Source organism: Pezoporus wallicus, unplaced genomic scaffold (genome assembly GCF_028554395.1).
Source record: "Pezoporus wallicus isolate ANWC-B61680 ecotype Strahan unplaced genomic scaffold, APGP_CSIRO_Pwel_v1 contig_3267, whole genome shotgun sequence".
Lineage (NCBI taxonomy): Eukaryota > Metazoa > Chordata > Aves > Psittaciformes > Psittacidae > Pezoporus > Pezoporus wallicus.
In genome coordinates this window covers 1,116,444-1,143,207 of record NW_026642849.1, presented here as the reverse complement: position 1 = coordinate 1,143,207, position 26,764 = coordinate 1,116,444, and the positions used below count along the sequence as shown (strand labels likewise).

Sequence of the window (26,764 nt, the reverse complement as noted above, 5' to 3'; positions counted from 1 at the left end):
TTTCTCCCTCCTTTGTGCTTTTGCCATACCAGCAATGATGATACAGGAGACAAAGGGAATAGGGTGAGCAGGGAACGTATTTGTATGCAAGCTGACAGATAAAACCATGTTAATGTTTAACTGCTAGTGGCTGTAACGAGCCCATGAAGCTGATGAGAGGACTGCCAAAGCTAGCCAAAGCTTCTTGCCTCCCCATAAATAAGACCTACTGGCTATAGAGTTATTTTTGAGGAAGCATGGGAAAAGCCTTGCAAGCAACACGTTGTAAAGGTGATTAAACTGATAGGTTGTGGTGCCTAGGCTCAGTATCAGCCATTAACACTGGTTAATTTCTTTTTTTAAGGAAAACTGCCAGTAAATATGTATTTTTCCATGAGATTTTCTGTGTTTTAACAGTTTGATCACAGCCAAGCACTGGTGTGAAGAATCATACTATGGGTCTCCTACCCTGCCAGATGCCACCACAGCTGGAAACTTCAGAAGAACCACAATGAGCCCAGCAACAGGCAGGTACCTGAGACCCACTGGTTTGGGTCCCACTACATCTTTTTACACCAAGATCAGAAGGTGCCTGTACGAGCTGTTCTGTCCAGTGGGTCAGACCAGGAATGGCTACAGAGGTCTATGGCAGGGTCTGCAGCAAGTATCTCTCTGAGCACAGGCCTCCATTTCCAGCTCTGCTGCCTTGATGTGGACTGTTTGGGAAGCTGGCATGAACCCCAGCTGGGGATCAAAAACACCATGTAAGCGACAGTGCGACCAGCGTCAGGTTTGCTTTTCCACTCACACACAACCCTGCATGTGGTCAGACAGCATCTGCCAATCCGTTTTGTGACAAGGTATTTATGAAATCACTTGCTATTCTTTCCTAACTGTCAGCAGTTAAAGGGAGAATTAGGCTGTGATGCAAAGGTCTGTTAGTTTTCCCTTCAAGGCCTTAAAACTCATATCATTTTTATCAGCTCAAATAGCTGCTCATACTGTTTCTATCCACACAGATGTCCAAGCCTTTTCTGAATTATTTTAAACTCCAGTCCCACATGTTTACAACCTTTTACTTCTGTATTGTACTAAAAGAATATCCACAACACAACAAAAGACCTGAAAACTGGACACAAACCCCATCAATCCATTACTCCGCATCTTGCCTTATGTTCTCCCTAACTGACCCTTCCTGGCACATCCCAGCTAGGTGAATATTAGGACTAGGTTACCTGCAGCAGCTGCTCTTTTGCAGCCTTCCATCAAGTTTTCTGCTTTCTCTTAATTTAACACTCCTGTCCTTTCAAACAGCAAAAACTTTCTGCAAGCACCAGTGAATGTCACAAGGGGATGGAGAAAATGGCAGTCTACAAAAAATGTGCCAAAGAGAGCAAGAAGGTACGACTACGTAGAAAGAGTGACCTGAGCATGATGTAACTCAGCAGCACACCCAGCTCATTGCTACATGCATGGTTCTGCTCTTGATCCCCGTGGTGTGAATTGCTGTAGTTCCACTGAAGCCAAAGTTGTTGCACTGATTTATATCCCCAGCACAGCTACCTCAAACCTTGTCATTAGCATGAAAGACACATTCACCTGTTCATCTTTGCAGCAGTAAAACCTGCATCTTCTGTACTATCTATCATTGTATAAGAGTTGTTCAGGTTTTATTTTCCAACCTAAAATGAAGGCATAAAGGGGATACAGCATAAATCCATTAGTGGAGTAAATATCGAAGATTAACTTTATCAATGTAAATCAGAGAAAGCTTTGGCGCAAAAATGAATGTGAATTAAGTGGCCATAAATAAAAGCAGAGGAAATATTTTAGTCACCAAGTCATTGAGTTTCTGGAAAAGCCTGCCCTGGGAAAAAGAGAGAGAGCAGGGAACAACAGAGAGCATCAATAATGTCAATTAAACACTTAATTAATGGGATACATGGAATGGAGCCAGTAAGAAATAGGATATAGTCATCTGGAGAGTAACTTCCAGTCCTGTATGCCCATAAGGGAGAAACCTTTAAAAAATCCCCACATGTATTTTCCTCTGATTTCAGCTAGCGAGTAAAACTAGCTAAAGAGGAGTGAGGAATGGTCAGTTAGACAAGCAATCCTCTATATTTTTCATCTGTTGCTTCTATAGGTCATAGTAGTGTGGCTGGAATTGAAGTTATGTACAGGTAGGATCTCCGAATGCTGGAGCTGATGGGTATGGGAGCATGGAATGGTGAATGTTCAAAAGAGGAAGCACCCACTAACGTCTAGAGAAAAACTTCCACTACTTCAGATGCTTAAATTGGGATTTAGCCTTTCCTCATGACCTGTAATTTCTGTGTCACACACTTACATCACTGAAATGAGTGTGTTCATTAGTATATTTGTATTTCTTCTACAACTCTGTATGAGATGAATATGCTCTCATTCTTTCTACCTATATGTAGACCTGACAACTGTACTACCCACAGCAGCTTGTTCTGCGGATTCTACATGGGAGAACAATCACTGTGGTTTTGTTCATAAATAGCCAGAACTATTCAAAGACAGTAGTCACTGCTGAATGACTCAGACTTGAAATAAAAGGAAAAAGGCCCATGGTTTCTCCTCATGACAAACTTAAAGCTTTGTTTCCCTACCGTCAAGACAAAATCTGTATTTCAGTTATACACATACAAAAGTTAAAGTTTATCAAGCCGCCTGGGGAATTTGATAAAGCACTTTTCAGTCAAAATTCTGGGGAAAGTGACAATCCTACAGCAACTCTAACCACATATTCCACTTCAAAGAGGGTTTAAACTATGATGGTTTGTGTAGCACTAAATACATCTCATCTCTTAAAGTCCAAATCTCAAATCTTAAAGTTCAAATTCAAAGCAATACCTCTTGGCAGTTGTTGAGCCCAGAACCTGTCAAATACTAGTGAATTTCAGAGACTTTAAACACTCATTAGCTTACTGGGAGTTATGCCTATTAGACCACTGGCCTAATTTCATCTTGTCATCTCTACCCAAACAGTTAAGCACTTAATCTTCTACACTCAAATGTAGAAATCATGATCAGGCTTCTTAAATGAGTTGGGAATAGAAGGCTTCTTGAAGAAGTAAGGCTTCTTCTATATGCTGGGAACAAAAGACTGGCTATGTGTGCTCAGGTGGATGGGCATACAAAAGTTAAGTTGATGTACTGCTGAGCGTACATGCCATTGTCCAGCAAAGAGCACCATGGTGGCTTATTTAAGCTACGGCCATTAAACTCAATTAACTTTAAAAGGAGTTCATTGGACTTCATTGGGGTTTTAAAGCAGAGGAGAGATTGTTAGTCACATTAAGATCACAAGCTAAAAGATGTGAAAATATTTTTGAGGGATAGTTTATTCTAAAGATGGATTCAATTATTACTGAATTTTGATGGCAACGCCATGGGAGCAGATGTGGCAACCATATTTGTGCAAATGGCATTCTTGATGAGGCTGGCTAATGAAATAAGGTTATACCATACATCAGTACATTGTATTTTTAGGGTTTGAATCATCTCACATCAAGTGTTAATGCATACCATTGCTATAGCACTGCCATTGCTAAAGAAAAGAGAATTTGAATGTTTAAGACAATGTGCATGAAGTATAACAGAGGGCAGGGCCATAGTAAAGACAGATGAGAAAGATCTTCTTCTCAAAGCTCTCAAGAGGAATTTCCACCTAAGCCCTTTTTAATAGACATATAAAAGGCCCAGCTCCTTTTCTCCTCACTTAGTTTCAACCTGAGGAAGGCTCAAGGATCTTGTGTGTGAGACTACTCCATGGAGGTTATTACCTTCAGCTTTTGTGAGGACTTTGCACAGGCCTAGGCGTGAAAATGTGGATAGACAACGTGCAACTACTAGTGAGGAGAGAGCCTTATCCTGCCTCATCACCAAAAGTGGTCAGCATGCGCAGGCAGAAACACATCTGTATTGTTCAAAATAGCTATAGTACTTGCAAAGAGTAAAAGACCTTACAAGTATCTGAGGCTCGGAAGGTATTGGAAGGCATCCTGATCAATGTACACGAGGTTGTTGGCTTTCTCAATTCTTCTGTGGAGAAAAAATGAAACACCGGAGAAGATACATCAGTATATTGATCTTAAAATATCTGTGGTAGCCCCATGATGTAGCGGTACTATACACTGAGATTTTCTTTTTGACAGCAGATGATGTGCAAGGTTTCAGAGCAGCCTTCCACAGATCAGCAGACCCCACCACTTTTTGATATTGGCAGTGGTTTGAGGATAACCTTCAGGATCGCCAGGGAAAGAAAGGAACAGTTAGACACGAAGACAGAAAAGACAAAGGGGGGTTTCAATGTTCCTGTATCTCTATGAATTCTTCAGAGCTTACCTGAACCAAGCTGCAAAATCTTTGCTACTTGCCTATAATGAATCTTTATAATTGTCTCCTTTGAATTTAGATTGCTCATTACTTACATTTCATGTAGTTGGGGAAGGTCGGAAAACACATTTCCCTCTATGACCTCCAAGGCATCATTCTGTGAGATCTCTCTGAAAAATAATTAAAAATCAAAATATTTCAAGGCATGATGAAACAGAGAATGGGCAAGTGAAAAACTCACAAGGAATTTCTTCCCAGGTTACTTGTAAGTTTTAAAACCAAGTTGGATATCAGATAAGAAAACAGACCCCAGAAACACCAGTGAGCTGCCACTAAGAAAAACACCAACAGTCAAAAGACATCTTCTGAGGCTGAAGTTTGTAACAGCAGCCCTGCGCCTCCTGCTGTCACAATTCTTTGTGTATTAGAAGTCACGTTATATGCATCATGGGCTACTGGATCACTGGCATCACTAATTACTGATAGAGTTTTAATGAAATCTTTTCACTTGGTGAAGAAAGAGGGGGGGAAATAAAGACCACTAAAAAGCACCCAAGGAATATGACGAAACTTCAGCAGTAGGATATGCTGCTGTTTTGACCCAAAGTAAACCATAGATATTAACAATTAAGCCACCAGCAGACACATCCTTATTAACAGGAGCTGGAGACCACAAACATGATGAAATCTTCCATACCTTGGAGAAAACCCTGTTTGATCTCATCTGTATACAGTTAATGCCCACCTACAGGCACAGATCTGCAGAACAGAAATTGCCAGTTTTGTGTTATCAACACACCAGAATGCACCAGTATACATTTCTTTGCTCCCTTAATTTGTGGGATGGCAAAGAGAGGGCTCAGGCTCTTGTGTGATTTAGAGCTCAGCAGTTCTCCTGGTCAATCAAGCAGGAGCTACTGCAGTGCAACCTGTCCCAGTTCCATCCCTTAATGCTGGCAGTGACCAGGAAAGCCAACATAAAGCCAGCTATGCCAAAAGTTTCTCTACTGTGATTTGTGGGAAATGGTGTCATTTTCCCAGGCTGTGGTCAGCTGTAGGAAGCAAAATTTGTAATACAGATATAATTTGGTGGTAGTGTGACAGTCTGTTGGATTTTAACGGCACAAAGATGTGCACATCTTTGGAGCGAAACCTGGATGAATGGATTGCAAACTGCTTCTGGATCTCTTGTTCTTCTGAAATTATTATGGCTGCAAATAGATTTGACCAGGCCTGAGGTAAAACAATAGATTGCAATGTTAGGTGCACAGTCAAAAAAATAACCACAAAAAACTATTGCAAGTAGTATAAAAAGCATTCCACTTCCTTCTGAGTAACAACTGAACCTGATAAATTACCTGCACACTTAACACTAAACAAAAGCCTTGTAAAAGAAGGTAAGGTGTTCTTCTGCTTTAAAAAATGCCTCAGTGGTTTGCTATTTTTAAGTTTACTACGAAGCTTTCCCTCCTGTTTCCTCAAGGATTTTTAGGGAAGAAATCAAGCTCTCCTCTTCACTGGGAGCGCTAAACTGACTGGAGAACAATAAAAGTACATGAGGACTGCCAGTAGGTTCTTGGTAGAGCGCAATGAGAACTGGGTCTGTTTAGCAGTGCCGAACCACCAGCTCACAGGTGAACATGTTCCTCTGTATTACTTAGGTTTCAGCAGCAACAAAATGCTTCGCCCGAGACTGGGATCCCTTCACACCATGCAAGGCACACAGCCATTGCAAGGGATGTTTCAAAAACATTCTATTATTTTCCTGGTTTTTTTTAAATAATTATAATTTATATACATAATTAAAATAATTATATATAAAAGATAGTTAACATATAAATATATATAAAATACAATTTTACATATAATTACAATAATAATATTACAAGACACAGGGAAGAAGCAATCACCCCTGTACTGTATTTACATCTTGGTACAGTTTGCTTGCTTAATTATAGTCCAGAAGATTCAACAACATGGGAAATATCTCATACTTTAAAGGTTTGAGTTGTTTTTTCTCGTGCTCTTTCTAGGGGGTGAACAGTATATTTGCCATTCCCCACAACCTAAAAATCAGCTGTCTACACAGAAAAGGTTTATTAAGAAACCACGTTACAGTAGTGACCTCACCAGACAGATAGGGCTGTTGAGGGTGACAATTCCTTATGATCCAAGATGTTATCTAACTTTGGAACGTGAATGATATACCTCTCTTAATGGAATTCTTAGAAGCCAATGTTTTGGCTTACTAAGTGTGGGACAGGTTATGGGCTTTGTTTTGGTTCAAGAAATGGAAGAAAGTCGAGGCTGTTCAGCCTGGAGAAGAGAAGGCTGCGTGGAGACCTCATAGCAGCCTTCCAGTATCTGAAGGGGGCCTATAGGGATGCTAGGGAGGGACTCTTCATTAGGGACTGTAGTGATAGGACAAGGGGTAACCGGTTAAAACTTAAACAGGGGAAGTTTAGATTGGACATAAGGAGGAAGTTCATTACTGTAAGGGTGGTGAGGCACTGGAATGGGCTGCCCAAGGAAGTTGTGAATGCTCCATCCTTGGCGGTGTTCAAGGCCAGGTTGGACAGAGCCTTGGGTGGCATGGTTTAGTGTGAGGTGTCCCTGCCCATGGCAGGGGGTTGGAACTTGATGATCTTATGGTCCTTTCCAACCCTAACTGTTCTATAATTCTATGATATAGATCTGATTAAAGCAGCGCATGAGCAGGCCTTCTGGAAGGCTCGGAGAACACATGGATAAGGAAGGAATGAAAGAGAGGTAGCAAGACAGGAGTATCTACATTGCCTTTACAAGATTCAGGTTTTAAAAGATTATTTCTTTTTAAAGATTACATTTTTAAAAGAATTAAATAATATTCATATAAGGGGGTGTTGCAGAGATTTGGGGAATGACCTGACTTTCATTCTCTATACCTGTTCAGGCTGTCATTTACGTAAGAAGGATAAACTAAAAATATCACATTCCACTTAAGAGATCAGTCACGCACTGTGAACAACACGCAGCACTCGTCTGGGGTTTGGTTACATAATTTCCATGCACAATTTACTCATATCTAGCAAAAAATGCACACCCTGCTCATGGAAAACCCAAAGAACACTATCTTGGATATAGGTATCTCTGGCCTTAAAAGTACAAACCATTGCTGCTCACATCAAACAACCAGACTCAGATCCTCTGCAGAGAAGAGCAAATAATATCTGTAGCAGCAGCTACAAACAGAAAAGGGAGATTCCTGCCTAGTATTTGTGCAAGTGATTTGTCTTACAGTATAAATACACACAAACAGACGATTGCTGGTAATGCATATCTGATTATATGTCATCAAGAAAGAAGATGGGACTGTTATTATGTTGTTTGTTTGTAATGAATGATACCATTAGCTCTACTGTTAGCTATCGCAGCAAATCCAGAGAGCAATCCGAGTATCATTTCTGATGCATGAAAGCTTTTGAATAGATGGTATGCAAAACAATCAGGGGCAATTGCTTTAAAAAACCCCAAACCTCCAAAACCTCAAACCACCCACTGGTTCCAAAATGCACAAGCGTCTGCCTAAGCTTAGTCTTCACTGCAAGAACACCTCTATTGAAATCAACAGTTGCCTTCGAAATCATAAACTGTTTACTCAAACACAGTCCAAAAGAGGAAAAAAAAAACCCAGTAAAGATGTCTTACAAAGGAACCCAGCACAGTAATTTTTATGTTTCTTCAAGGAGAATGTTAAGACTTCCAGGTGTGACAACATCAAATGAGTAAGGGAATTTGCCACCACTGTAGCAAACTGTAATCATTATTACCCATTCACAAGCAACTGACTGCAATGTAGCATTGGACTTGATGATCTTCAGGGTCTTTTCCAATCTAGTTGATTCTGTGATTTCCACTTGTGAAACCCAGAGCTAATGACAGTAGGGAGAGAAATGGAATACAAAGAGGAGGAGGAAGGTGCTGCCTACTGGCAGCACAGCCTTAGCTTGGTTTAACCTGCCTGCAAAACTGCCCTTAGGCAGGGCTGGGAGTGCATTTCATGACATCCGTGACGAGAGCCCAGCATGAAGCATAGGGAGTATTCCTCTTCAAACCAGCTGCACTCATGCAGTGTGACCCACAAAAATCAAGATACACTGAAACAGCCTTTTAAATAATTCTGTTAGCAAGGAATTTATAGTTTGTGGCAGTTTCTTTGTAGCCCTCCAAAGAAAATATCCCTTAGACTAATCAAAGTCTTACAGCAACAGCAAGACTGTACCATTCACAAACTAATGGTCTTGCAGCCAAGTGGTCTCATAGTTCAAAACAATTAAAGAATAAAAGACTATATGTCTTTTTTATGATAAGAATTCCTTTCAGGAGCAGAGCAGAGCACACAGACAGGGATAGGATCAATTTTCCCGTTAGGAACTGTTCGTATTTCAAACAAATGTGTACACACCTGTATACATTATATACAGATACAGAAGTTTAACATAGAATAAGTGGAAACTTGCATGCAAGGAGGAAAGGATACCTATAGCAGAAGATTGGCTTAGAGGCAGATCACAGCATCAGTCCCTTTCACAGAGCCCAGGGACATACGCTCTTGAGCATGAAGACCTTGCAACACCAGCAGCAGGGATGACGTAGAGTAACTGATGCCCAACTGATGAGCTTGGCTGGGTGACAACCACAGTAAATGTGGGATATATGGATTTCTGTGTTTCATCTCTCTGTGGCAGACTAGCAGACGGGGCTAGTCCTGTGTGTTGAGGTGGCTTGGATACTTGTTTGGTGTGTTCACCTTGCCCACAGACGTGGCATGTGGTGTGAAGGGAGGTTTTTCCACCCTCTCTAGCCACTCTGCCCTCCTCTGTAGTGCTCCTCCAGCTTTTCTTGATGCCCTTCCAGAGCAGGTATATACATGGCTGTACACTTGATTCATTCACTTTACATTTCCTGTGATACATCATAACAAGGCATTTTGGCCTTTTATCCTCAAGCCTTTGAGGCAGTGTTTTTGTGGCATAAATATCCTGTGTATTCCTGTGAACAATTTATTTTCACTCTACAGGTACCTGCAATTAGCAGCGATACTGGATGTATCAGCTACTCATTGCCAGAGCAGGTGGCCTCACTGGGCTCGCTGCACTGCAACAAATCAATAGCTTTGCACTGATTTAGAGGGAAAGGGAAGAAAAAAAAAGACCAACAGTTTCATCTTTCTACCTTTACCTATAAATAGAGCAATTTGCATAAATTCTGATCAGAATGAAAGAAAGAAGAGCTCCTTTACACAACTGTTTCTGTTCAGAAACAAGCCAGTGTAAAACCTCCTTTGGAAAACTTCCCTCTCAAGTGACAGCAAAAGGCTACTATGCTGATTTAAAGAGGTTACAAAAGAACAGCTATTTTTCTTAAAAGTATTAGAGACTTTTGACCTTTTAAAAATAGATAGTTGACACTTTCTGCTGCCACTTCCCTTGTGAACATGAAAAACTCGTCTCCCTACCACGATTTATTGAACACCAGGGAGTAACAGGCTAATATATCTTAGCAGTTATTGACAGTACAAAAATGAATCCAAACACTGACTCTTCTCATCATCTCTTTACTTTGCTGAAGATACACACGTTTTACTAACCTGACTAAATAAGCAGGATATCCATTTAACCAACTGAGCATTAACAGTGATTTCACACTTAGATCAAAATAGCGGATACGTAAGTCTTTGAAGGAGATTATCAGGAGGCACCGATACTGTGCCTTCCTGCCTGCTCCAAAGGGCATGACGCCATGCTCTCAAATAAATCAATGCAGGCATGGGAAAAGTAAAATGCAAATTTCCACCCAGCAGACGGAAGCAAAAGGGATTTTGTTCCTATCGGTGCTTTAGCACCACGCCAGCAATCCAGATGAAAGTCTGTGGAGAGTTTGGCTGCATCAAATTAATTGTCCATGTAACAGTTTTAAATTGGTCTCTCTAACCTGAAAAAGCACAGGATTAGTCTGCAGAATTGGAACTGATAACGACTGGATCCAGAGGCAGAAACCACATTATCATAAGAGTTGATTTTATAATCAGTACCTTTTGGGGGGGTAGGTATCTCCTCATACTCCAACAGTAAGGGCATGCATTATACTAGTTTTAGCTTATTGCCAGCCCAGCTGAAATCAAGTGAAGGTTTGCAGAGTCAAATAAGCAAGGGCTTGGTCTTTGGAGAGAATGGCAGCTTTCTGCAGGAATGCTGGTTCCCTGCAGACAGCCCAGAGAGATGGGATTTGTAACCTGCTGTCCCCGGCATTCGGGCATCGCTATATTTTACCTTTGACTAAGAAAGCTTGTAGGGAAAGGCAGCAAAGAAGGCTGAAACAAAAACACTCACTCTGGCAATGGCACATTTTTCTCAGACATGATGGGCTCCAGAGCATCTTGAGATCACGCTGGCAGACAAAGGTGGTTGTTCAGATGAGAAAGGGACCTCCTCCTTCAGAGATGCTGACACAAGCTTCTTGTCCACATTGTAATTCCCTCCATGGAAATTGGCTGGCGGCATTTATTGCCACTTACCGTTTATTACTTCTCTCTCGGTTTTGATAGCCAGCTAATGATGAATAGTTTTATTAAGATGACCTGGGCAGATGAGGAGAGTACATTTGAGATAACCACTCAGGAGAGCAGCTGAATGAGGAAGTAGGGGGGGAAAATCAAAAGGCAGACTTTCTGAGGCTGGAAGAACGTGTGGCTTCCAAGACCCAAAGTCTAGTGACAGCCTTTCCAAACCAACCATCTTGAAGCAGGTGCTCGCAGACACTTCAAGAGACAGTTCTGAAATGCTTTAAGGAAGCACACATGCACAAGTGGCCGCTGGAGGATGGATCATTGCTAGCTCCAATGCATTACAGAAATGGGAAGATCCAGAATAGTCGGTGCCTCAGATATGCACAATTAAACTTTATTGCTGAGACTGAAAATGTTAAAAAACCTCTTACTTCTCAGATCTGGCATTAAAAACCTTTCCAGGCTCAGGAGAAGTCTCTAAGTATTCATTAGAGCAAATCATGCACTATGTTACACCTACTTCAGTGAAAATAAATCTCCATGAGTGGACCCATCACGAGAAAAATATTAGCATTGCCTAACGTTAACTGAAATTATGAATACAGACATGCTCTTACAGCTGCTAACACCATCCACTACACCTTTGCAATGTCCTCCGGAAGGGATTTAGGTTTCTCTTACCAAATGGTACAATCTCCCTGCAAAATAACCTTCTTCCAGTACAAAGATTTCCTTCTGTTTTGTTTTCTGTTCACACTCATTCTTCCCTTCCACAAAAGCTACTTACTGTTTTTACGGTTTGTGTATGAGGCCTTGACCCTACAAACTCCAGTGCCTGAGCTTTGCCTCCAGGCTCAGCCAAGACACTACTGCATAACTATCTGCATGACTGGGGCCCTTAGATATAACCTACCTGGGAAAAGGATACTTTTTAATGCTTCCAAAGTTAAATCCAAACCTCTGCCTTGCAACAGACTGCCAGAGAAAACACAAGCACCAGCAAGAAGCTACTAAGTCAAAAGCTTTACAAACCTAGTGTGCAATGAGGATTATTTATCTGATTGCAATACTGTGCTATCATAAGCAGAAAAAAATTACCATTAAGCCCAAATCTGCAGGTTCTGTATTGGAGGATGCAGAGATGGCATGCTACACAAACATGGGAATTGCCTACAATCCCTAATCCATTTGCCAAGTAGCTGATGACAGCAGAAAGGAGCCTGATTCCATACCTCTGGAGCCTTATTTGACAAATAATTGAACAGCCCTCTATGAAAACCACATCCTCTTACCTGACTTTCCTTGAAACAAATAATCCTCCTCATCAGCAAACACTGCAAGACTGCACACAGACAGATCTTAACAGGAACTGAACATGTCATAAAACTTGGCCAAAATTCAATATATTACTACGTTTCTATGTTTGTGTGTGTATACAATATTCCAATAAAAGCAATAAAAGTAATGGACCCACAGACATACAGTGCTTACTGCCTCAATTCAGCCAGCAGCAGCCTTTCTGCATATCTAATTACATTTACAAGGAAGTTGCTCATGCAAGACACAGAGGTTCTCTGCCACAACCACACTGTGCAACTCAGGCTTGTAGGAACACCAGTTTTTTGCTGGTATCTGCTGCTGTAATGCTTTAACAAGAAAGTCCTCAGACTGGATGGGACAGCCTTCACTACCGATTCCCTCAATGGAGTCTCCATAGGAATGTGGCAAAACCCTTGAGAACCCAAAGACAATTCCTGGCCACTTGGGAATGACCTGCTTTTTCCTAGGTAAAAGCACTTTTATCTCCCTGGGAGCTGTTTTCCTCCACGCTTTCCTGAGTCATATCTAATGGGAGACATAGAAAGAAACTGGAGCTAGAGATAATGCAAAACACCTTACCTGAAGTAGTTCCTCCTTCTTAATCAAGGGAGAAGAGGAATCTTCTTCCCCACAGCACTTAAAGAAGATGACTGAACAAGAAACATGGTTTGAATAAAACAGTGTTTTCCTTAGAAGTTGCTGTGTCTATCCCTTTGCTGTACTGCACCGCATAGAAGGGATATTGTTCTGTCTGGCTTCCTGTACTGATGTAAACGTACCGGAACTTCCAGTGTTTTCACAGCATACAAGCCTGGCAAAAACTTTTATGTTTCCAGGAAAACACTTTGGAAAAATACTACTGATGAAGGAAGGGGGGAAGAATCCTGAAGAGATCCCGAACCACAAAAATTACCATTTGAGGAAGTCATGCTGATGAAATGCATTTTACAAATAGAAAATTAAATCCGTCATTTCTGATTATGCCTGCTGCTTTAGTCGAGACTGAAGGAGATTCCAAACTCTGCAGCAGAAGGCATGGAAATCCACTGGTTTTAATATATTGGATCTGTAGTTCCATTAGCACTCTACATTTTAGAGTGCGTATTTGCCTGTGATTTTAGCTAAGTATTGTCTTTGGAAAGCACACAGCTCAATACACAAAAGGACACACAAGCACTCTAACTAGAAGGCAATCCTATGAGAGCAATTTGGTTTCCAGATTTAAAGGAATGCTTTGTGTATGTTAAATACAAACTTAAAACTAAAAGGCAACTGCTATATTGTTTCTTCCATCAAACTGATACCAAAACATCTATTTGGGGATTATTTTAATGGGAAATGAAGAAACAAATTTAACACGTTATGGAAAATGATCAGAGCTTCCTCTGAAAGATGTTCTATCTTGAAGTTACCCAAATCCCTAAGGGTCTCGATTGGATCCCTGGACAGGAGTGCGTTTTTCTTACGTGCAGAAAGGTACAGCAAAAGAAAGCAACCAGCACTACCAGAACACACCCCGTTCTTCTACACAAAGCTAACAGGTTTTCATGATATGTTTCCTGTGAGTTTGAAGATGGCTCTGGTTTATAAAATCCCTGTTCCCCATGCCTTTGGTGAGGACAGATTAGGCAGTGGCTAAGTACAAGAGCTTTCAGGTTTTTTTTCCCCTCGGGGTTAAATTACTGGTAACATGAAGTGGGTACTTCAAAACAGCAGGCTCAGGACTTCTCTCTACAGTGGTGCCTATTTAATTTGAGGACCACACAAAGCCTCAAACCAGATGCTTTGGTTTCACCGTTAGAGTAATGTGACCACCTGATTTAGTAGATCCTAATCAATTTAAATGCATGCCTATCTTTTGTTTGCTTGGGGGGGGGGTTATGTATTGAACTGTTTTTGCCTTTAAGTGGCAAACACTTCTCACTATTCCATTTTATATCTTCTTTTCAGCTAAATGAATGCAACTCTGTGAGCCTACAAGTCCCAAGAAGCCATACAGAGAACACTCCATTTATTTATGAGACCTGTTAAAAGAGATTCATGCTACACGGTGGCTGCATTTCTGCTCACTTTTTCCTTATGTGCTGCTAAAGTCAATTTAAGGACATTCATCCACTGAAGCCTGAGAGGGGCAGAGAAACTCACATTCACCTGGATATGACCTGTATTCAGTACACTCCTATCTCCCATGCAGTCCTCAGACTCATTTTGCCTCATCATTCAAACTGTCCAGAAAGGTAGCAACAGGATGCATGCTCTTGCATCCTTCTCCTCTTTAAAGACGTGCAGATGGAGACTCATTAGGAGAGCTAAGATCTGTACGTGACATGACTAGCTAGCGAGGTGCCAAAGGAGGAGAAGGAAGACCCCCATTACACAGGGAAGCATGCCCATGATTTTCCTTTGGGTGACATTCAGTTAAAAATAAGGTGAAAATACTCGATCAGATTCAACTGGCAAAAATTTTCCGGTTATCCACCCATGAAGCACAGCACTGCCAAAGCAATCCAACCTTCCCACAGTGCCACACAACAGAGTGTGGTCACCCACTGCGACACCACCTCTGCTGCAGAGCCATTTCAACATCTGGCCAAAAGAGGTTGGTGCTGAAAGCCAGCCGCAGCAGCCGTAGCCTGTGATGAATCACCATCTCCTGAGGGCACGGGCTGAGATCACTACCTCGTGGTATGCAAGCCATCAGACTACTCATGCGAAAGGGAAACATTCATCACATACATGTGGACTGGATGTGAACAAGTGACCTAGAGATCTGGAGGGTTCCAAGTCCCATTACCCTCTGCCTGAGTCATTCTCCTGTCTCATGAACCTTATTGTGACATCTTTTGTGCGGGCTGCAGGGTTTGGGGATGGAGAACAACCCGAAGTCTATTGTGTCATTTCGTCCTAAAATTATGCATAACTCATCCAAAGACAAATAAAAGACCAAAATGACTACAAAAGAGGAAAACGTGGTAGCAAAACTTCCTTGTTGCATATTGTATCTTCATTTGAATCCCTGAATGAATCTGAATGAATTATATTTTTTAATTTGTTTAACTGTGGCAATAGTCACCATGCACTAGTGGTTTTAGCAGTGTTTTCTCTTCATATGTATGACTCAAGAATTACCATAGCAACTTGCTTCCTAATTAGCCTTCAGTTCCTAACAATCAATATGATCAGACAAGGTCAGCGCTGGAGTAAGCTCTATAGATCTTTAAAAAGGCCACTGAGAGTCAATAACAGCAAGAAGAGGAGGAGCAGACTCCTGGACAATCTTCCCCAAAGGATGGTCACTGTTCTGTTATTACTCACTCTCCATGAACAAAAGGAAGCACAGCAAATGAGAGCTTTGCCCCTTACCTGACTGCAGAAAGCTTTTAACCTGCCAGCATTTCACAAAATACAGAGAACAGAAGCATCCTTAGATCTGCAGATAAAAGGACACCTCCCTGACACATTGCTGGCACTGATGTTGACTGCACGCCACCAAAATCAGGAATAAATATGGCACAGATTTTTGTCAGTGTACCTACATCTCAAATCAATCTCCCTGGGTGAGAAGGATCCCTGAAACCTGGAATAAGGTGAGACTGGCCAGTTCACAGGAAGATGCTCCCTGGGATTTAAGCGTGTGCAGCGTTCAGCTGAGATCCCATTAGGAAGTCCTCCCTCTAGTGACCTAAGCAATTGCCCATCGTTGACACAATTCCTACCTGACTTTCGCAGCCTATTTCAGTCATTAGCATGTTATCTATTACTCCGAAAGCACAGTGCCTGGCAGCACAGTAGGATGAAAACATAATGTGCTATTCAGAGACACTCTGGGTACTGGGAATACAAAACAGGCTCCTTGGTACTGACAGATGAAGGCTTGTGAAAAGCTATTTTACTTGTTAGCGCATTTAAGTCTGCTACTAAGAAACACAGATCAAACCAAGCTTATTTTTAGACAAACTGTGCTGTCAATTATGTCCAGGCACACAGCTGTCACAGATGAACTGTGATCCATTCACCTGCCTCTGTACAAATGTCCTGCCACTTGGCTCCCTCCTCTATTCCCCTGTCTGCTGCAGCTGTGCCTTCTGCCTCAGGTCATCCCAGTATTCCCTAATAGAGGGTCGGGTTTGGAGAACAGTGGAGCCAAGACATGGCACGTAGTATCATAGAATAGTTTGGGTTGGAAGGGACCTTCGAAGGTCTGAATTGAGCAGGGACACCTTCCACTGGACCAGGTTGCTCAGAACCACATCCAGCCTGGTGATAATGTAATGACAAGACAGTCTGGACAGTGCTGTACAACACAACTTTGAGACAATATGTCTTGATCTTCCTCTGCACAAAATGCCCCGAAGGAGAGCAAAAGGGTTTTAAGCTCACAAGGGCAGTTTTAACTACAATATAAACTAGGATAATTAACTTTAAGGCAGAAAAACTTTAAAGAATATTGAAAGTGATGTCAGAAGATTTTATATCCCCGCCTACCCTGCCTGGCATCCAATGCTTTTGGAGAAGGTTTGGAGTTTATTCCAATGGTTTATTCCAGATGTTAGTAAGCTCTGCCCAGATTTCCTGGAAAACCTCATTCATCACCTCTGAGGCTGCTCCCTGCTCCCCAGCGCAGCCTTTGGGTGGCACATATCCATCTCTGGCCTGTAAAACTCCTGCCACCTGTACCTCAAAGCCACTCCCCCACAAACATGCCCATCAGCCCACAAAAGGTATACCCACACCCCCATCCCTCCAGGGAGCTCTGCCACTGCCAGTTTTCCTAAAGAGCAGGGAAGAGAAGTAATAAATAAGCAAACCCTTTTCACCATATTGTGCTCACCCCTTCTCACAGCACAGATGGGCAAAGCCAAAATCTTAGCAGACGTCTTAAAAATGTAGAAAATAAAGTTGAAAAACATATCAAAAAATCTAATTCAAAATAAGAGATAAGAATGACAAAAGGATTAGACGCACCCAATGAGTACCTTCACTTCATAATTATGCTACAAAGGATAAACATATCCAGATGAAGATGTAAATCTTTCTGTTCTTGAGCAGACAAGCAAGACAGAAGTAAATGATGCTTCCGTGCAACAAAGACTAGTTTAATTCGGTCCCCAGGTGAAATTCAGCATTATGCCTTGTTTTAGTGGAGAAAACTTCACAACACAAAAGCATCACAAAGAGACCGTTCCAGGAGGTTTTGATGAACAGCCCATTATTTATTAGATGCATTTCTCCTCCTTAGAGGAGCAACCGTTCCAGAATTGTTCTCTTGAATGTTCTCCTTCAGCAATTGGCATCAGCAGCTCTAAGGGACAAGGATCTGAGCTGGGAAAGCCAACAGCTTGTCCCTGTCCCCAGCTTCTAATCCTGTGCTGACTGCATTGGAAAATGCACAGACACCAATAGTTTTTCAGCATAATGCGTGTCTTTCACGATCACTTGTAATTTCCATCTGTGGTGTTGGCTGCCCAAGCATTCAAAGTATTTTTTGGCATAGTATCTGTCTATCATCCTAAATCCTACCAATTTTAATCTTTTCCAGACTACTCTATGTGTATATATATACATATATATGTACACACATATGCATGGATGCAAGTATATATGTATATCCATATATTCTACCAGTGATATGAAATTTAGTCACCAAAGGGACACCGCTCTTACTTACTCTTTTAAAAAGCCCCACATATATGGCAGTTGTCATCAAAACCAGGCTCCTGCTTGAGAAATCAAAACAAATATTCACTGTATTTTGCAAGCAAACTGATCTTGGCTTGATCACAAAACAAACAATGGGCACAACGCATCTCTGGTTTTACACCTGCGATGATTGGGGCCAGCAGTGACTTTGATAGCAAAATCAAAATGCAGCTCACTAACAACAATCAAATGCCCAGCCGCCTCTCCACTGAGCAAAGCAGCCATCAAACTAATGATTAAATCCACGTCAATCATTCGGCATAATAGAAAACCAGGCCATGCAATATAATGTTGTCAGAGAATCAGCATCTCCTGCTTAGAAATTAAATCTCTTGACTTCATCTCAGCATTTGTTTTCCATAAATGCTGAGGTTTGGATCAGAATTGCTATAGCAATGGGAAACAATCTTTCATTGTATCATGCCAACTCCACTAACATTATTTCAAAGCTAAACAGAAAAGTGAGATAAAATTAATATGGGAAGGTATTTCTGAAATCCTCCTGAAATTGAATTACCATTTCCAATCTGATGCTAGCTGCCTTCTTTCTGACAAACAGCACTTAGTAGCAGCAACAATAAATATTGAAGAAAATCCCATTTAGAGGAAATTGGGCACAATTTCAAGTAGGTCACACCTTTTGCACTCATTCACTGGTACAGTTTCAACACACACAGAAGATTAACAGAAAAGAAAATCCAATAAACCCCTGTTTTCTCATGAAAAAAGGTCTTTCCTTTCTAATCTATACTTTTAATAGCAGCACTTTTTAAAGCAAACCCAGAAGCTGGATGTATCTGGAAGCAGATGGCACCATGATGCCTCTCTGGATATGCCATCACCCAGATTCCCATAGAGTCTCACCAGCACAGCAACCTCAGGAGCCATGGACCCTTTCCAGCCTGTCTGTCATGTAAAGGAGATGGAGGTGCTACATGTTTGAACTCAACAACCAAGTGAGGAGCAATCGCTGTAATTCTGAATGCACATGTTGTCTCTCAAGAGTTGTTTTGTTATTGTACTGTGTTTGTTTTCAGTCAATATATTTTATCCTGAATTCTATACAGGAATTTCAGAGTTAATGTGTAATCAATTCACAAGAGTTTGTTTTTTTTCCAAACCATGTTTAGGGATATGAGACCTGAATGAACTAATTTTAGTAAGAAAAAGGTAATTATTTAAATCAGAGCAATATTCTGAAGCATCACATGAGAAGAACCACATTTTTTGCCATGTATGAGCTATAAATCACACTGGAAAATGTAAAACATAATTAGAACTAACAATTCTTGAATTCTCGTTTCATTTCCTGATATACAAATGTCAGTTTGCAGTACCACTCAGCCAGCTTAAGAATTACTTTATGTTCCTTAGAAAATACCTATTTTTATATTTACAAAATAACTTGGATGGTCACTGATTCTACTTCGAAAGTACAAGAATCTCATAATAATAGAAAACTTGACATTTCCTTTACTTCAAAATAAAGTGAAGCTCCTGGGAGGAGGAGATGGAAGCTGAAGAAGTGACATGTTTTGAGAGAAAAAAAATTGCCTCTAATGACAGCCATCGTACATTTTACAACACTGGTCCCTTTTGAAACAAAAAACCCACCCGAAAGCACCTGAGATGAACCATGCCCCAGCACTGCCAAGGCCATCACTAACCCATGTTACCAAGGGCATTCTCTAACTGTTTTTGAACACTTCCAGGGACAGTGATTCCACCACTGCCCTGGGCAGCCTGTTCCAATGCCTGACTGCCCTTTTGGTGAAGACATTTTTCCTAATAGCCAGTCTAAACTTCCCCTGATGCAGCTAGAGGCTGTTTCCTTTTCTACCATCACTTATTACTTGCATAGCCCACAAAAGAAAAGAAGAAAGATCATAGCATTGATTGGGATGATTATCAATTCTGAGGCTCCTTGCTATGTTTATCAGTTGCAGTAATCATCAGCTTCATGCCTCTAATGTAAGGACCTAAAGTGAGGCTACCTTGCAAAACTGGAGAAAGCATCCCCATATGAACCACCACAGCATGCCAAACCTGCAATACATCTGGCCCACTGTCATGCTCTAGTGGTGGTAGGGGAGCCCAGAAGAGAGTGTAAAACCTGAACAAGCTTATTGAGAAATAATCTTAATAACTGAGGAAAAAAAAAATCTTAGTAATTCCTTTTTCATGTGGAGAGGTGTTTGTAACCACTGGGCTGAGACCTTTTCTTAAGCACTGTGCATTGCACCCTCAGGTCTCATTTTGAATGACTGAGGCAACTTCAGAGCCCACACATAGATATACAACAGAACTATCTTAACTTAGCCTGCACTTAATTATATCTGATTTGTTTGCATAGGGGAAGGCAGAAGAACACTGGATCAAAGTTTCGTCCTAAAGAAAAGTGGGAACTCACACAGGCATTTACCCATGTTTTGTCTTCCATGAATTCAAGTTATCTGAACAGTATCTCACTGGGCACAGGCACTGAAACATTTAGCATACATTCAGGCAAGTGGATTTCCTTTCTTTGCTTTATCTAGCTCCATGTCTAGACAGACCAGAAATGATGTCCAAGATAACATCATTGGGCTTCCTCTGCCCACGGAAGTTGTGAATGCTCCATCCCGGGCTGTGTTCAAGGAAAGGTTGAATGGGGCTTGGAGCAACCTGGTCTAGTGGAAGGTGTCCCTGCCCATTGCAGGGAGGATTGGAACTGGATGATCTTAAGGTCCTTTTCAACCCAAAGAAGTCTGGGATTCTATGATTCTTCCATTAAATACTTCAGTCTCTAATGCTGGCTTCATTACCGATGCAGTTAACAAATAAAGATTCTGCTAACAGTTCATTACCACAAAACTCATTCTTGCTCAAAAAGATGTAATGACAAAATATATTTTCCTTTTTCTTTTTTCCCTTTCTAAAGCTCTTCTGTCAAAGACAGAGAGCATCAAGATACCAAACCATACAGAAAGAATTAGGGAAGACTTCCTTTCTTGTACTCTGGCTTGTTTCAATTAAAATATGTAAATATTAGCATGACTTTTTAAATACAAAAGTTAGCAAATGCTGATATGTATCTTATGAATTTATTTTACGTTTCCTAGCTTCTTCTAGGGTTTTTTACATTATTTGTGATTTTGTTGCACCATAGCATTAGCAAAAGACTGAGATCAGGTTTTGCATTTACTGAAATACACAAAGGTGTAATTAGAAGCTCTGCTCTGCAACGACAGTGGTGAGTTTCTGACATGGATAATAGATTTCTACCTCCGTTTTTTGTAATTGTGGAAGGGATGACAACAATAACGGCAGGTATGAGATTTCTTCCACAGACAAGCTTTGGCAGGGAAAAGCAGAATGGCATGTGATGATGCAGCAAAATGTTTATGGGTTATAATAAAACCACCTAGTCTTCATTCATTACTTCCTACGTTTAGAACCCAAGGCATAGCTTCTACTTTCAGAAATAAATTTGGATTAAGAACATGCCAGGCATCCTATGCATTAATACTAATCACTGAAGTTTGCTGTCCAAGGGATGATATTTGCAAAGGCTGCAGGAGGGTCCTAGAATGGCTTGGTTTGGAAAGGACCTTAAAGCTCACCCAGTTCCAACCTCTTGCCATGGGCAGGGACAACTTCCACTAGACCACGTTGCTCCAAGCCCTGTCCAACCTGGCCCTGAACACTGCCAGGGATGGGGCAGCCACACCTGTGCCAGTGCCTCAGCACCCTCACAGGGAAGAATTTCTTCCTTATATCTAACCTAAATCTACCCTCTGAAGTAATGGCCCCCCTTTCAGAAGAAAATGTACCCAAGATGTTCATGGCCATAGAGAGAGATCGTGGAACAAGGACTCTGCTTTGCCTGGCTCCTCCACTGACGGTGTATTATAGGACTCCTTGGAGAAGCTCACAAACCTGTTCAACTTTCAAATCACATTTGTAGGAACCCATTTCAAAAGGCAGAGTGTAGCAATGCGCGAATGACTGACACCCTGGATGCTGTTGGGTTAAGGAAAGTGTATGCTGCACACAGCAGAGGATGTTTTCTTGCACGATTTTGCTGCTAAATCAGAGGCCTGAATTGCAAGCAACCCCTCTGGTATAGAAAAGAGCAGGATTAGACCAGGCAGAGAGAGGAGAAAGCCCCACACAGTAACAGTGGCCCCACTAAAACACTTACTCTTTGGAATATCAGCCTGAACTTTGAATTTCTTTGCTTATGCTAGTTACTTGCCTTATTGTTTTTGAACTGTGGTCCACTGTTCCCTGAGAAAAAACACATATTTAGACTAATTTAAATGCATTATGTAGCATCCTTATTTTCATACCCTGCCCTTAAGATGCAGAACATTACACATAACTTCCTAAAATGTAAATTAGAATTTAATATCCATGGAGTTGCACCTTGGTAATATACCCTGGAGTATTTATTACCAACGTACGATTGTTACCTGATTCAGTGTGGGTTTTGGTATGCAGAATGCACTGTGTCCCCCTATCACCTTAGGTATGTAAATAAATATTTCTGTAAACATGCACTATTTAACTTACACATCACGGAAGATCCTCCTTTTTTTGCTGCTTACAAAAACCTGCCAAACAAATAGCAGACTTGCCCAGATGATGCAGAAGATAGGAACTCCTGCCTAGAACCGATTTCCAAATATCTTGGTTACACAGAATCCTAACCCTTTTCTCATAATAGGTTTAATGATCTGATTTAATCACAACCTTTTGCATACCGAATGAGGCAGCACACAATACACTGGGCAAGACAAAATGAAGAAGCTGCAAAATACTGACCAGCTTTCTTGGTAGCAGGAGACACAGACTGCTCATCCTTAAATGATCATGTGATTTCTGCTTCTGCCTCTTCATTCCCATCTTTTTGGTCTGTATGCTGCCAAGTGTGACAGCATCATATGCTGGGGCTGAATGAAACTGGTATCAGGAGCACATGGGATGATGAACATCCCCTTAGCTATTTGCTAGCCCAGAAAGCTCTAATGGCTACTACTAAAGAAGGTCTGGACAGTGAAGCCACTAATTCACCGGGTCATTAAAACTTGCTAAATAAAGTGAAGACTTCACACTATACCAGATTTTCCTGATGAGACTTTTACCTATCAAGCCAAGAACTTTGCTCCTTCCCCACTCACAGGAAGAGAGATACACCTTGATTCAGCAATGTACTTTCACATGTGCCTCAGAACTCAGCCTGTTGAGTGCTCTCCGCTGTCCTCAAGTACCTCGCTTCAGTACAGATAAAACATAAAAGGTATCTCAATCTGATCTAATTAAGTCAAAGGAAAGTGGGACCTATCTTTTAGCCTGCATGGGGCAAACAGGAGAAATTTTAGCATCACATCAGGTTGGTTGCTGTATATGAAATAAGCTGGTGCTCATGTGTCTACGTTTCAGACCAGCAGCATTTGTTCATATAAAGCATCACTGGATCAACAGTCTTAGCAGAAACCCACAAAAGCCTGAATGCACTGAGTGATTAAATAAATGGCTGATTCAGAGGTATTTTCTCTACAAATTCATGAGGAAGCTGTAGATAGCTGGTGCATATATCCCCGCTGTCTTCCACAGACAGAAGACTCCAATTTCCGGGAGTGTCAACTCTGGCAGCTTCCTTCCACCCTAGAAGTTTTAGCTCTCCAGCGTTTTCAGAGCTCATCAAGGATCTATCTCATCAAGCTCTGTTAACCACAGCATGGTTCAGGTTCACAAAATCTGTCTTTGCCAAAATCTGCTAAAGAAATGCCCTTTTCCTATTGCTCCAACATACAAAACGGGGCCATTTTTTCTCTGACATCTTCTAGTTTCAGAAGTGCTTCACCCACATGTCTGAATTGCCTTGGGCTGCACACAGGTTGGGTTTGAAAAAGAGTGATAAAACAAAGCATTATGCTTTAGCTTAAACCTCTCAAAAGAATAAACAACAGATGATGAATTTTCAAGGGGATTGAGCCGCTTTGGCTTGCACAGGATAAGGCAGTAAGTCCAGACTTCCTGTAAATACAATCCCTGAACCAGGCCTTGCTAGACCAACATTCAAAATCTACTTCGCTATCTTACAGTAATAGGAGGAAAGTAAGCAAGAGAAGAAGGGAAAGTTAACAGTGCTCTATACTGTCTCTCCTCCAAATCAAGCACTTCCAGGGCAGGTTGAAGATGACAGCAGCTGCAGAGCATGTTGAATTGATTTTGCCAGGCATGTGCCTGCATGGGGCTGCTTTTTAATTTAGTTACTGGAGGGTTAATTAGTTCTTGGAGTGTAAACAGGCTGGTTAAGCAGGAGTCCAGATGAGCTGCCACGTTCCAGTTGGCTAGGACTTAGGAGTAGACTAAACATGTAGCGAGAATAACTAATCTGCTTCCCTGAACACCTATTTGCTAAATTAACACAAAGCCAGAGCCGTGCAGAAGTTGGGGAGCTGCCAGCACCAAGCTGGTTAAGGCTGCTCCTCAGATCTGTGGGTTTCCAAAGTAGTTCTCTGGATGAAAATCCAAGTTGCACCTTTAGTTAGAGGCAGCTCAGATAATTAGAGCCTGTCAGTTTATTTCATAGCTTCAAACATTCTATCTAAGCAGAAAAGATCTTCCTCCCAGAACGCACTTGGGGAAAGTTGTTCCTCTAGATGACAGCTTGCAGAATGGCCATTTCATGGTTTTTCCCTAACTGAAGGAATTTAGATGGGTGAGAAGACAATGAAAATTTAGATATGGTTCAAATGGGCTCCTGTTCTTTCAAAAAAACTTCAAAATGGCGAAAGTATCCCAGCAAAAATGTTGACACCACCCAAAAAAAGCAGATGAAAACCAAAGCATTTTGTCTTGGTAACTAAAACCGGAGCTTCAGAAGGGAGCGCAGGTGAAGTGCTCCGCGTCGACCTTTCCACGTCACACTATTTATGGTCACTAGTGTCCATTCTAGAAAGTCCTTGGACAGTCCAAATGGAAAACAAACAAGATCTTGCCTGGCTATTGAGACCTGAGCCTGACTGGAAGTATCTGGAAGTATTTGACATGTTCAAAGCTCTCAGCTGTGCAGGTGTTTTGGAACGCATACAGAAAGCAGGAACACTAAAAATTGTTACTGAAATATTTTTCTTTGAAACCCAGAATTTTTCAGTCACTGTATTCAAAAGCCTTCACTCACTTTGAACATAAATACATCAGAGATAAGATTCTCATGGAGGACTCATCTCTCATTCAAATTGTACTCAACCAGCTTATCCCCAGCGGATGATTGCAAAGACCACCCCTGCCTTGCAACTTCTGAGCTTTAAAAACCTATCCTATTCTCAGAAACAGTTAGAAATGATCCAGTAATGATAAAAATCATGTGTACAGATATGCTGGACTGTATAAGATACTATTTTTCTTCAGTAACATATTGTTACTGAAGATATTGTCACTCTCCTCATTTTTAGTCTAGTTCTAGATAAGCACATATATATAATACACTGAGGTATCTCATTTGTATACATCAGGCTATCCACATTTTACCATATGGAGGTATCACATTATTAATAGCTGTTTTCCTTAAATAGACTACAGTTTGCTTTAATCTTCCTTTGTGTGCATGATCCTGCAAGAGTAAGAAGGCTTTCATACAAAGGCCGTGGTTTTATATGCAAATCTATTATTTGATTACACACTTTTTTTGTCCCTACAGTATCATGAATATTTGTGATGAATGTTTTATGGGTTAGGTTTAGGACTTGCGAGCTATTTCACATTTTATCTGTTTGCCATATCATCTGCAAATACTGCATCTTTGTGGATGGTGATTGGTCGCATTTACATATTTATCGCACTTTTATTTTCAAGGATGTTTTGCTATAAATTGCCTGTCCCCATTTCTCCTCCAAGTACTACTAGTCCATAGATATATTTTCAAATTGAGCTCATTTTCATATATAATTTTTGTGGTTGACAATAAATCCCTACTTTGAGACATCATATTCAAGGCGATCACTACCTTCATACATATGTGACATATGCTTTCTCAGTAATTAAAGATAACGGAAGCAGTTAACAATGCACTTTGCAACCCACTTCCTAGTCCAGAGAGCTCAATGATTTTCCATAAAGACTAAGCTAAAAGGAACCCTGCAGGACTGCAGAGAAACAAGTGCCAACAAAACTGTCGAAACAGAGCCAGTCTTAGTCCTGATAACCCTTAGCCACAAAAAAGACAACTTTCTTTTTCTTTTGTCAAGAAAAATGTCCATTTACAGCTTGATGGACTTATGAGGGTCTGGATCTATGAGTAGGATGCAGCAACTGGAGGCTTTTTAGTGTGTACCACATGCCAACAGATGACTCTTGAACCTACAGCAATGCTCTGAAATGGATGTCACGCTTCAGAAAAGACCAGATGCCATGTGAGCTTTACTGCTTGCTACTGATCAGCAGCTCCTGAATCCTTTTATGCTCACTCTTGGTCTTTATCCCTCCATCCCCACCCTTTTCTAGGTTAAAAATCCTATCTATTTCCTTGCCATACCTTCTGGTGTGTTCTCCTTCTAGCTAAATCCCTTACTTATGCAAGATTATGAGGGAAATGGATAGAAATGATGCAGAGAAACATCAGCAATCTATTCCTTTTTAGTTTTGCCATTACACACAGCACTGAAAAAGGCACTGACTTTCAAATGTATTTCCCCACTGTCACTCAGACACCTCACAAGTGAACAGACTGACCCTCTCCTGTCACGGTGCAAGTGCTGGATGTGTTTCTAAACAAAATATTGTGATTTGCTCATATATGAAATAATTCAGAAAAATCATACATGCTCTGGAATGGTTCAGGTTGGATGCTGTCATTTACAATTT

General features: G+C 41.1%; 1 protein-coding gene across 2 annotated transcripts in view; it reads right to left on the bottom strand.

Annotated features, from left to right (window-relative positions):
• FSHR (follicle stimulating hormone receptor) overlaps nt 1-26,764 on the bottom strand; it is a 76,868-nt gene that overhangs the window by 20,038 nt on the left and 30,066 nt on the right. For both annotated transcript variants that reach the window (XM_057432399.1, XM_057432400.1), the window contains 2 exons: nt 4,440-4,514; nt 3,976-4,050 (listed from right to left, as the gene is read on the bottom strand). In XM_057432399.1, coding sequence (XP_057288382.1) covers nt 3,976-4,050; nt 4,440-4,514 — 150 coding nt within the window. The remainder of the gene's footprint in view (nt 1-3,975; nt 4,051-4,439; nt 4,515-26,764) is intronic.